At 31.4% G+C, this 12,963-nt stretch overlaps 2 protein-coding genes across 2 annotated transcripts; both read right to left on the bottom strand.

Annotated features, from left to right (window-relative positions):
* Positions 1-287: 287 nt before the first annotated feature.
* On the bottom strand, positions 288-3,266 carry LOC128170542 (uncharacterized). Its single transcript, XM_052836326.1, has 4 exons — positions 3,193-3,266; positions 1,472-1,705; positions 1,010-1,261; positions 288-505 (listed from the first exon to the last, which is right to left on the bottom strand). Exons 1-4 carry the CDS (start codon positions 3,254-3,256, stop codon positions 288-290), a joined length of 768 nt encoding a protein of 255 aa, XP_052692286.1. The 5' UTR covers positions 3,257-3,266.
* A 4,050-nt stretch (positions 3,267-7,316) lies between these two features.
* Positions 7,317-12,651, bottom strand: LOC128170513 (multiple epidermal growth factor-like domains protein 10). Its single transcript, XM_052836293.1, has 10 exons — positions 12,499-12,651; positions 11,370-11,597; positions 10,616-10,870; positions 10,102-10,239; positions 9,331-9,468; positions 9,038-9,175; positions 8,673-8,810; positions 8,005-8,148; positions 7,758-7,869; positions 7,317-7,668 (listed from the first exon to the last, which is right to left on the bottom strand). Exons 1-10 carry the CDS (start codon positions 12,557-12,559, stop codon positions 7,497-7,499), a joined length of 1,524 nt encoding a protein of 507 aa, XP_052692253.1. The 5' UTR covers positions 12,560-12,651; the 3' UTR covers positions 7,317-7,496.
* Between the last annotated feature and the right edge of the window lie 312 nt (positions 12,652-12,963).

The raw sequence follows: 12,963 nt of genomic DNA, 5'->3' as shown, positions 1-12,963 counted from the left end.
ATCTGCTGAAAAGTTGATAATATTAAAATATGAAAAGCAGCAACAAATTTCAAGAATGCAAAACGCATATTTGAAAGTCTGAGGCGAAACGTTGAGTGTATTATTTCAGCGACACAAATTCACAGTCTTTCACACATACATATGCAACAATGTATACATTTTTTAAAGCGTTTAAGCAATAATAAGATAAGTGTGAAATTACTTCACGTCTTTTTTAAGTTTGAAATAAATCAAAATTTGAATATTCAAAATGATTTATACTAAGTTTGTTTGCAATTATAATATTATCAATTTATTAAATATATAATATACATAAAAAGGTGGTGTTTTCCGTAGAAATATATATTAATTACAATTGTATTACAACCTGTATCACAAGTCAATCCGGTGTATCCTTGAATGCAGCCTAGACATGTTCCATCCACGACGTCACACCGTCCATCCAAACAGTTCTGATGGCAAGATGTAGAACAGTTTTCCCCGTAGTAGCTTGCATTCGGACAACCTGTGAATAAGAGTATCGAAGGAAAAGGAATGATTCTTTTCTTGCAATAGTAATAATAATAAAAAAGAAAGAAAAACTCACAGTATGTTTATCTAAAATGAAGTAAGAATTAGAACAATGGATTTCATAAACTTTTAATGTGCATGTGCTTCACATTTTTAAAAAAGTTACATTTACTATGACAGAAGTATGAACGAGCCTTTCGCAAACAAGTATTTAGCTGTGTAATAAAAATTCTATACTTAAGTCACAATAAACGTAACACAGTGAAGGTATTTCTTCATATAATGCTCCTTGATCAAAAAATTGTAAATCCAAGAGTTAATTCTGTGTAGTATTTGATTGTGTAAATGTTTATGTGATGCCCTATTGCATCTTATGTTACAACAATTATTAAAAACATAGATATAAGTAAAACAGAATACATGAAAGAAAAAAAATTAACTTTACAAATACGCACAGTTAAATATCTCTATTGCTGATAAATTACATTAATCAAATCACCATATACTTCTACTTCGCATAAATCATTGGAGGCGTAAGCACTATATCCTGCAGGTAGCGGAAAGTGGGTTCTGTTGTTGTAGTAGATGACGTATCTCCCACTCAGACGACATGATATGTTAAGGGGGTTAGGAATTGTATCCCTTGTGTAGAATGTGTCCTTAAAACAAAGTACCCCAGCCTCCTTGGTAGTTGTGTTTGATACGTAGAGCGAAAATCCCAGAAAATTAGTGGTCAAGGTGTTATTCCTATCTAATTAAAAGAACCTTATCGTTAATACTACTAGAGCTTATTAAAACTAATTACATTCGCCCCTTAAAGTTGTGCTGAGTTTTGCTTTTTTGATTACATTTTTAAAAAAATAATACAAAGCAAAATTGTGCCTTGACTTATTTATAATAATGCATTTTATGATCTAGCACGTTTATTTTTTTATGAATTAAAATATTTTCAAATACATACCCCATATAACATTATTCGTTGCATATTGAATAAAGATGTGGTGTATGCTGAGTACTCCTCCCAGATCTACCCGCCATTCTGCTGTTGAACGTTCATATTTGGATAACGTACATTGCCCTCCGTGAACATACAAATATGATTTATCTCCGTCTACAGCACGATCCGCGTCAAATGGTCCAACACCTGGAAACTCAGGATATTGCTGCCATGCAGGTCTATTCAAGGCAATATTTTCTATAATTGATAGTCATATGTCACAATGTTAGCAGGAACGTTAACAAAACATAGCTGAATTTTGAACAGATGTCAAAAGTAATTTATACGAAAGAGGATTTTCAGGTTGACGTTAAATCACATTAAAAAAATTAATCATAATGAAAAAAAAAACAAAAAAACAACAATATTTATTCTATGTTAGAGATCTTTAATTACAATGTTCTTTTTTATTCTTAAACCAGTAGGTCAATCACCTAAATGTTGTGTAGGTAACCAGTGCAAATAAACAAGGAGGATTTTCTGGTTTGCTTTTAAATTTTATTAAATCAATTTGACAAAGAAGAAACAATTAAAAGCACTGTAACCATAAATATACGCCTTGTAATAAACGCAATGAAGTGCAAACCAACCAATGTTGTCATTATAAAGGAAGTACAAAAAAATGTTCGTTATTGACAGTTTTAATAACTAGATTAAACGTGTTAAATGAGTTTGAATCTTCGCCGCAGGCAATCTGAATTTAAATACCTAGGTTGCCGTGTTTCATGGATTTAGGGCATTTACAATGCGGATCACATAACTATGGAATGATAACAATTTTTATAGTAGGATAACCGTCTTAAGGATATGCTTTGATTAACCATTAAACATTACGGTGGTATTTATTTATAACCAAATGCATGTCTATTTACCTCATCACCATTTTGCATTTTTGAAACTATTTCTTCTAACTTGCCAAACAATATAAATATTTGAACACATGTCATTATCATCTCAATGTTTTAGATAAATTGAAGACGACCAAAAATATTTAATAATATAGTTTCTCATATGCATGTCGATAAATTAAACAGTGGTGTTTAAAACTAATTGAATCCCAAGTTGATTTCATACGTGAGTAAGGATTTCCTTTACAATATATACGGTATTGTGTTCAGCTTTATTAAACTTACAAATGCATATACAGTATAAGTTGCAAAATTTATAATAACTCTTAACGCTTGTTGATCTTTTCTTTGTAAAATACCATTCCAATCTCTAATCGGAGTATTTACAGTAATAACCTTAACTTTAAGCGAACCAAGACGCTAGCAGCTACGCATCATTTGCATAAAATACATGCCGCAACCCAATATTGAATCCTTAATTTTCCTTACAACTTCATTCATTAATTATTGATAAGTATAAAAAAACAATGCTTTCATGATAAATAAAACCGATTAGAATTTCATCTTATATTTGTATCTTATATTTTTTATGAATCCTGTGTCAATCAATACACTTTGATCGATAAAAATTTAAATCAATGAATGTCAAATTGACTAGTCAACATAACAGATTAAGTAGAATCCCGATATTCTGAACATCAAAAGGAAAAACATTGCAACGGAACATATTTGCATGTACGTTCTTAGTAACATCAATTTCTTCACATCGACATAAGGATGCTTCACAAACAAAATTTATCAAAAGTTAATGATAAAGAAAATTGTAGGTTTACTTACCGTACGTTTTTGCAACGCTAAATAAATTCCAGAAACTTATGACAAACAACGCCATGAAATGCATAATTATGATGATTTTTAAAAAATTAAAATATACTTCGTCCACTGCTGATCAGTTAAAGGTAAAACGTGTTTAATAGGTTTAAATTGTTTTAAAAAGATGAGCATTTACCCATAGAGAAAGATCACTGCAAATGATAAGATGATAAGATCTTTGCAATGATACCATTATTAAAGGACCAGCTCTTTAAATCTTAATGACCGAAAGAGTTCTAAAGTCTTATCAAAATATCAACAATTCTTCGCCAATCTGATAAACATTTTGGATATAAATATTGAAGTTGTTCCATTTGTTCTTCAATTACATGAAATTGATTCCTACAGTGTACGTATTGGGTCCTGAAACATTGACATAAGTGTATCTCATCGTTTTGTTATTGTACGGAGGACCTACCTATCTAGTATGTTTAGCATCCTCCGTAAAAGTTCGTTTTTAGCTTTATCCCATGTCATGTTATATCTGAATCATTCAATTTTGGAAATTTAGTGTAAAGTAACACTTTTTTACATTCTTAGTCAAGTTTGTTCGGTATTATAGAGTGCATAAATTTAATATGAAGTAATGGCAAAATGTAACTACCTTTTTTATCTTAATTAAGTATTTTGGGGAAAAAACGGTTGATGCCTTTACAAGATTTAAAATAGTTCCTTGAAAATCGGTGATATTTAATTCTAATTGTTAATTGCAAATTATCAGTTTTTCCCTTCTAAAAAAATCAAATCTTTAAATAAACCGATTGTGTATTATCCTACTAATAAGTAACGTAACTTATTTAGATTATCAAATATTTCCCCTCATGAAACACTGTGAAATCTGCTGGTATACCTGCATGACATTTGTCTGCATAAAGAGGTCAAAGCAGCGCACGAATAATCTAGGCCACTGCGTTTTCAATGTACCTACACTAACTGACTTCTGCTTAACCACACCTTATATTATAAAGAAAACATAATTAATGCATTGATTAAAAAATATATGTATTTTGTTAGGCGAAGTTTTATTAATTTCATTACAACATTTTACAATAACTGTAGGAAAGCTTAAGATTTCCGTAAGAAATTTTATTTTTATCGATTTTCATCGTAACAAAGGATTCATGAAAGTTGCAATTAATTTGTCAAGGTAAAATCAGTTATAGTTCATTTTTGGCTCTGATATTAAATCGCAAAACCAATATCACAGGTTTTTTTTGTGTTTCGTCCATTCATGAATCACAGTAAAATGTAAACCCTTATGCTTCTTTGTCCGTTTTGCGTACAAAACTGCAATAAAAATAAATTCCATTTATTCAAAGTACGTGCATCTTTATCAATGTTATACACTTGAATCAAGTAACATTTTCTTTGTTCACTTCGACAGTTGAAAAAACGAAACAAACGAAGGATGTTGGACTATGAGATCGTACTAAAGATCATTTCTCCTGCAAAGAAGATCTGCAAATGATATATTTTGCGTTGGCACTTAATAAATTGGGAAATCCGATGAAATGCTGTTATTGCAATTGCTGTCATTATCATAATAGAGTGATTCAGCATAGCACCAATCGTGTAGACAAAGAATTTGCAAATCCATGAACTTGGAAATGTTACCCGTTTTGTAATTTGCACAAAGCTATATGCTATGTGTTGCACTTACGCTTACACAAATTAAGTCCATGGTTGCAAAAATGTGTATAAAAAAGCATCCATGTCTATTGTTTTTAACCCTCTGTGTTATATATAGATTACAGTTGCATTGCCTTAAAAACCGATAAGGAGTCCAAAAGTAAGTGCAATTGTGTTTAGTAAATATACAATTCACTATAAAGGGAATTCAATCTCTAAAGTAAAAACGTTTCGTTTGTATACTTATCCATGAGTTATTTAAGAGCGTGACGACGCACTTCAACGTGTATGTTTAAATTTGTAGCTGGCAATTTCGTTATTTAAAATATACATGTTTGTAAAAGTTTTCCATTCAACGTTTAATGTATAGACAGAAAAATCAAATTAAAAAAAACAAAAACATTATGTTCCAATGTGCCTGTTTAAAGTTTATCTTTAATATGAACCCTTAGAATGTATATTTTTCTATTTTCTTTAGTGAAACATTTTTCCTCGGCATCTTTACTTGCGTTTATAAGTAAATGATGATGTTATAATTTAATCATTTCTAGCGTTATGACCTCAGATAACTGACCACCTAATTCATATCAGTTGATGTTAGTCTGTATACTGTTTGACAGACAGTGTCCCGCTTTTTTCCCTTTTTCTTTTTCCTGTTGTATACGTTCATTTATATTTATAGACAAACCAAAAAATTGTTTGATTGCGATACATGTACTTGTACATGTATCACTTACTATTACTTTCTTGTATCATTAAAATGGTCGCAGAATACCAAACTGATTGGATTACAGTAAAAAAAACTTGAATATTCTTTCCCTATATTGTATTTAATGCAACTAAACAGTTTTTGTTTGCATCGAGGGTCTATGACATCGAAAAAATTCATCGATGCGACAACTCACAGAATGGACAGCTCGTCGATACGACAAGTCATGGAATAGACATCTCATGGATACGACAGTACATCGATACTCATCGAAACTTATCGAAAGTAAAAATAAAAGTGAAAATGTAGAAACTTAAAGTTAAAATTAAAAACGGTATATGTACTTACTAAGAACGTTATTCTTAATTCATTTAGTTGAATTTTAATGGAATTAAGATACCTACTTTAATGTAAACAGGGTCGGGGCCATGGGAGTGGTCTTTTGTTTCTTTAATAACATTTTGAGTTTTTATACATCGCCCTTTACAATCGCTAATTTCACACTTCTAATAACATTTTGTTCATTTTTCCAATCACAAATGTAAAACCATTGTAGGATAATTGGTTTTCATTTCTTTGCAAAGGAATAAATGTAACATTGTTACCTCCCTCAGCCATATCGTGACTAAGAATAAATTGAAGACAATAACCTGAAAAGCGTTTAAATAATTTTATCTTTATTTCAATTTACATCGATGAGTTGTCGTCATGCACGAGTTGTCTTTCGTTGACATGTCGCGTCGGTGAGTTTTACTTTCGATCAATTGAATTTCGATGAGTTGTAGCATTCGATGAGTTATTTTTCGATAAGGTGTCCGGTACCGCTGTAATTGTTAAGTCGTAAATTCAAAAATGCACATATTAATAGTGCAGATAGGTAACGGAACCCAGCTTACTATGCTTTTAAAATAAAGTTTAAATAATACCATTGAAGCTATTTGATATTTTTTAAATGGTTTGTTGATGTAATTAAACATTAATTTACTGTGGGTGTTTCATTGTATTCTAGGATATTTTAAAACAAACCAAATTACATGTAGGCCTACTTGATTAATTTTCGATGAATTTCGGAATAACAAACACGCGAACGTATACATGTTCCCCTCTTATTATACAACAGTAAATATGTTTTCTATAAAATTACTACGAATTAACATGCTTTTATTTAAACCGTGACATCGTTTCCGTTATATCTCTTCATTGTGAATAGTCATTAACACTATTTACTGGCGGCATTCGATTTCCCTCAATTTGAAATCGGAAAACCTCTGGGGTAATCCAAGTCACTGCATTTAATCATATGCCCGAAAACTCTAAAAAAAATTCTATTCTCATCAACAAATATTGCATCGCTGACAAATCAAGTTCTTCGGTATAATAAAATACCTATTTACTGGATTTAACGGCGATTGTAAATTTATTGTCCGAAAGACAGCAACTATTTCCCCCGGCTTTACTTCGTAAAATATATTTGCTTTCTGAGTGAAAATCTACACAATGACTAAAAAAAACATGATTACACGAATATACACTCTTATATTCTATATTTAATGAACGTTTTATTACTATACTTATTGTAACTAAATTCAATTTTTTTCAAACAAAAATCTTTTATTTCAAGATAAGGTTTAATAAGATACCAAACATTGATTGAGTGTTCCTTTGATCAGAATGTTTAGAACATCCACATGAATTTTTTAAGTCCGCAGTGTTGGTTGACAAAATGGCAAGATGGTCACACACACACAAGCAAAAATTATTCACTCTTTTTTGTCGTACATTTAAGTAGAATAAAAAGCAAAAAAATGTCCACCAAAAACTGACGAATATTGGAATATTTGAAAATCGTTGTTCTGTAAAGATATTTTCATACTATATGTTAATCGATCAAGAATCTTATTAACTATATTAGAGTATTATTTGCTACATTTCAGTCCAGTTTATCGTAAAGTGAACGTTCACTGAATTCTCCCAGTTCGTTATATTCACTATTTTCCATTGCCTTGTTATACACATTTTTTGGACTTTTGAATGTGTTCTCGTATATATTTTCTATGCAGTCTTCTTTACGCTGTTGTTTATCCATATGAATCCTTCTGTTTCTGTAAAAAAAATGATTTGAGATGTTTTTAAAACACTAAAAAGCAACCATACCTAATATTAAAATAATTGCTTTGAGGTTTTTACCGACCTTACTACCAAAACCATGATAACTACAATGCTGATGCAAAACAATGAAGCCAAGGAGTAAAGAAGAGGTTCTTGTATACTATTTGATTTGGTTGTCGGAATTGAATCTTGTGCTACAATTGAATCATTATCAAATATAACAATATTGAAAAAATAGTGCAATGAGTCATTGCTATGTCAAATTGTTTACATTTAACAATTGATCGTTTTATGCATTTCGCAATATAGTTATTAGGCAAATGAGTTACCTTCATCACATCTTTCACCTTGGAATCCAAGAATACACTCACGTGGGCAAAATCCAGTCACGTGATTGCATTGCTCTCCATACAAGTATGAACAGTTTCCACAAGTCATTGAGCAATTCGCTCCATATGTATTGTTACCACATACTACACAATTTATATACAACTAAATGATTTTCTGTTGTTAATATTGTTTTCGTGCGTTTAATTAATTTTAATTTCCATTAAAAAAGGAACGATTAAATTCCTTCACCACTAACAAAAAAAGACTTTATATTGGAGTGGTTGTATGGAATTAAATGAAATTCTTTCGTATAAAAAATGTCAAAAAGACTTGATTTATCTAAGGAATAAAGAATCATTCTTTGAGTATTATAAGGGCTATATAATAGATTTGATCATGCCTAGACCAAAATTATCAGCTTTTAATATTCAAAAAATGATTCCTTGTTACTTATATATAAATAATTTAAAGCCATCGTACGATTAAATATTTATTTATAAATAAGCAAACCCCGCTAGCGCCTCAGTTTGGCGTCATTTGAAGCTAAGGGTTAAATAGTACAAAATCAATACGTAGTGTTATCACAAGCAAAGACACTGGAAAATGTAAATATAGTTCAATCAACAAGTTAAAGTATTTTTCTTTTGATAAAAAAAAAAATGCTTACTCCGTATGCATTGACTTCCTGTATAACCAGGGTCGCATCCATAAGGGCACAAACCACTGGTATGACGACATTGTTTGTTCTTATTGCAGTGTCCACAAGACTGAGAACAATCAAATCCATATTTAGAATCGATACATTCTACAAAATATCATGTAAAATATTGAAAGGAAAACAAATTCTCAATTAAATGTATCACATTATTAATGAGCTGATTTGAATCAAAATAAGGAAAAAAATACCACGAAGTACTTTATTTTTAGAATTCTATCACTTCTAGAGAAATATTATTTTATTAATATTCCACTACTGTATGACAAAGGTCACAACAAAAGCCCTTAAGAACTTCCATAAAAGTTGTTTACAACCATCACAGTTCGGTATTTTCCACCCGCTTTGACATCCTCCTTCACATCGCCCTGTCACTATGTCACAAAGTCCGGAAAATCCACAGTTAATGCTGCATTTATACTGGCAGTTGTATCCATAGTAACCATTTGGACATCCTTGAAACAGAACAGTGACCATATATAAGGTAACATCAAGTATCAATTTTCTAATGTCAACGCTGTCTATTGTCTATTGTCTAGAAAACTTCTTTTAGAAATATTTTGGCATAGTAATAAGTTTCGTTTAATGTCATATACAATAAATTCTAAACCTGTATTGCATTTGACGCCATACATTCCCCTGTCACATCCGTATGGGCAACTTCCGGTAATGTGATGACACTGTTGTCCATCTCTACAGTGTCCACATGTTGTTCTACACTCTAATCCGTATGTGTTGTTCATGCATTCTGCAATTTAAAACCCATATCAAGTCACTTTAGATTTATGTTTACTCTGCAAATATCACAAACCGAGGCAGTAAAAAGTAAGACTATATCTTTAGCTATATCATCAACACTGTTCCAACATTGGTGTTGATTTATTAAACGAAATTGCACAACTTCCATGTACTGTTTGTACAGTAAATTTCGACCTATCGACATGTTCATGCAATAGGTGGATCTATAGCGTGTCCAGTTACATGTAGCATTCAGTATAACACAAATAAGTATCTGATTTACAGTACTTTTTTCATGATAACCTGTACACTGTATTAATTTCTTTTATACTGTCTTATCGACCTATGATTATTTCATCTATGACCAATTTAGTCCTGGCGTAAATTTTGTAGATTTTTCAAAGTGCTTCTCATACTTGTAGAAGAAAACAAGATGACGCATCTCTTTTTGCATTATTATATCTTAGATCTCAACATCATAGGATGAACCTTGGTATCAACACAAACTAGACACGTTGCACGAACACTATTACAGCAATATCCGTGACAGTTCTGAGAATATGGCGAAGAACAGTCCTATATATGCAACTTTCTGGTTTGGCCTTGTATTGTACATGTATGATTTTGAATCTAATGATATTACCTTCTTTACACGTTGGTCCGGTATATCCATCAACACATCCAATACATGTTCCATCCACAATGTTGCAGCGACTTTCCTGACATTTTTGATGACATGGATAAGAACAGTGCATTCCATAATAACCTGGTTTTGAGCAACCTAGACATATCAAGAATCGCAATTTATCAATCAGCATCGCGTAACAGAACAGGAATAATCAAATACTGTATTAAAAAAACATCGTTATCTTTTAGTTTTGAATAAATTGAAAATTTAAAAAAAGATAAAAAATAAGTGTTACTAAATGTAAACGACACAATCCCAGGTTAGAACCGTTTATGTTTATTTTTAAATGACGAATCAGCCACGAAAAACGTGAAATAAAAAAACTACATTTATCAGTTATGTTTTGTTGGTTCTCGTTTTCAAGCACGGCCCTATTGAATTTTCACAGACAAGGAAATTCAACAACATTAATGTATATAAGTGGCATATTTTTGATGATTCTTTTGATTAAGCAAACATATTTAAATACCCCAAACTTCAACTTCACAGAGTTCGTTGTATGCACCGTCGGTTGAATAACCAGCAGGGTAGGGAGGAGTGGTTCTGTTGTTGTAATAGATGACGTATCTGCCATGTGTTATGCAGGTTATATTGACATGATTTGGTATCGTGTCTCTTGTGAAGCTCGTGTCTTTGAAACAGAGAAATCCGTTTTCCTTGGTCGTTGTATTTGATATGTACACCGAGAATCCAAGGAATCTACCGGTGAAGTTGTTGATTTTGTCTATAAATGCACCAGGTGTTATACATTTAAATGTACGACAAGAATGGTATTAACATTTGTTTCAGCATTTATTGATAGTTATGCCATTTTACCAAATAAAATACAGTTATATCTTATCGTATGTACGGAAAAAAAAATTCCGGTATGAGTCGAAAACTTACATCAAAGATAAACTCCGCTAGAGTACGTTAAAGTATGTTACAGACGAGCTTTTTTTTTTAATTTGAATTGTTACATTTGTTAAAAATATTTCCTTTTGCTTATTAAAAAGAAAAACTAACTATAAATAGCTCCCACCTATTTTACCATCTTTTTCATTCATATACTGCTTATGCATTACACTACTCGTATTTGTCATACATGTAATCAAGTTACTTTCATCTGATTTGAGAATCAATTTCAAGGTGTACTGAGCCACCTTTAAGAAATTATGTGACAATAGTTGGCAACATAAGCAAGAAAATAGTTCGAGAAAAAAAAAAATCAAAGACACACTAACCCCAATGGTAACCGTCTGTTCTGTATTGTATAGAAATGTGATGTACACTAAGAATTCCACCCAAATCCACCCTCCATTCAGCCTCTGGTTGGTCCAATGCTGATATCGTACACTGTCCTCCATGAGCAGACAAGTCTGATTTTCGGCCGTCAACAGCTCGATTCGCTCCCCATGCAGAATTAGGGAATGGATGCAATTGCCACGCTGGCTTGTTCAACGCAATGTTTTCTATTGAAAGAAGTATTAAAATACAGAAAGAAAGAGGGGGAAATGTAGACATGCTACGATTTTTTTTCCTCATTTTCGAACAAATGTTTTGAAATTTTGATATTTCAGATATTTAAAAGCTGAGAATAATTTTTTGAACAATATGATTTTTTAATATTTATTTAAAAATGACTATTTCCACAAAAAAATGGTAATGAGCACAATAAACAGAGACGCTTAATAGAATACAAATTCAAAACGTTTACAGTATGCTAAAAACAGGATGTATAACCCGAATTAGCCAACTCTTTTACAGTTTCAAATTCTGCATTATGCAACAGAAGTGAATGTCTTACATTTTTTAAATTAGCCTTATTCTTAAATCAAAGGATAATTAGATAATGGAGTAAGCTTAATTTTTTTTTACTTGCAGTGATCTCTCAGTTGCGTCAATGCACAGAGGTAGATCTCTTTTTGATAATGATACAATTACACCAATATACCCCATATGTTTATAATCCGGCTACAAAATTTTGTTTAAGAGAAGGAATATTTGTAATCTACGGATGCCTCTTTGTCGTGAAGGCCAACATTTGTTTAATACCAGTAGAAAAACTCGTATCGTTTCACAAACAATAAGGGTTCAGACAGTTTATTTAACGACAATGATGTAAAATACTAGCTCAAAATGATCTATTTCATGTATAATATTTCGATCGTCTGTGGACGTATATTATCGAATAAATTGGACAATGCGGTTAGACTGTGACCACTAACAATCTTTTTTTTCTTTTTTGGATTAACGTGTTTTCACTAAAGCATTTTACAATATCATACAATTTGATCAAAGACCTATAGGAAACTTGAACAAGTTAAACCAGCACAGAATATCATTAGTTAATTGTTATTTACATGTACTTACCATAAGCTCTTCCCAAGCAACAGAATTGGAAAAGAAATAAGAACGCCCAAATGAAACCCATTTTTGACTGTTATCAAAAGGGAAGTTAAATATAAAATTGCTTCGTTGTCAATATGTTCGCACATGTTTACTTTAAAATTGTGTTTAAGGCGGTTTGATCAGATCTTTAAACAATTAAGAGTGGCATTAAGCAATGCATGAAATGACTTACAAATAGCAGATAGCAAGATGATAGGAAGTGATAGGAGGTTATGTTTTTAACTAGATAATAGTAAAAACTTCCTGTAAGTAGATATTTTCTTCCCTGTTTGTTTTTAATATCTACATTTTCTGTCTTCACATTGAAATACAATTTAAAGACAATAACAAGTAACATGGGTCAAAAATACAGGATACGCTTTACCTGTATAAAGTATATTGATTAATCTCAGTTAATTCGATACACAAGGGCATGCCTTTTGTATG

Source organism: Crassostrea angulata, chromosome 2, assembly GCF_025612915.1.
Source record: "Crassostrea angulata isolate pt1a10 chromosome 2, ASM2561291v2, whole genome shotgun sequence".
Lineage (NCBI taxonomy): Eukaryota > Metazoa > Mollusca > Bivalvia > Ostreida > Ostreidae > Magallana > Magallana angulata.
Note: the sequence above shows the minus strand (reverse complement) of the source record. Positions and strands in the feature narration are given on the sequence as shown.

Bases quoted from the DNA above. Each gene is read 5' to 3' on its own strand.
- LOC128170542 (XM_052836326.1), bottom strand. From the start codon at position 3,256: ATGCATTTCATGGCGTTGTTTGTCATAAGTTTCTGGAATTTATTTAGC. The intron at 1,706-3,192 runs GTAAGTAAACCT...TATCAATTATAG, and splicing joins TAGCGTTGCAAAAACGTACG to AAAATATTGCCTTGAATAGA. The intron at 506-1,009 runs GTGATTTGATTA...TCTTATTCACAG, and splicing joins ATGCGAAGTAGAAGTATATG to GTTGTCCGAATGCAAGCTAC.
- LOC128170513 (XM_052836293.1), bottom strand. From the start codon at position 12,559: ATGGGTTTCATTTGGGCGTTCTTATTTCTTTTCCAATTCTGTTGCTTG. The intron at 9,176-9,330 runs GTTTAGAATTTA...TTCTGTTTCAAG, and splicing joins TGGCGTCAAATGCAATACAG to GATGTCCAAATGGTTACTAT. The intron at 7,669-7,757 runs GTCGGTAAAAAC...TTTTTTTTACAG, and splicing joins ATCATGGTTTTGGTAGTAAG to AAACAGAAGGATTCATATGG.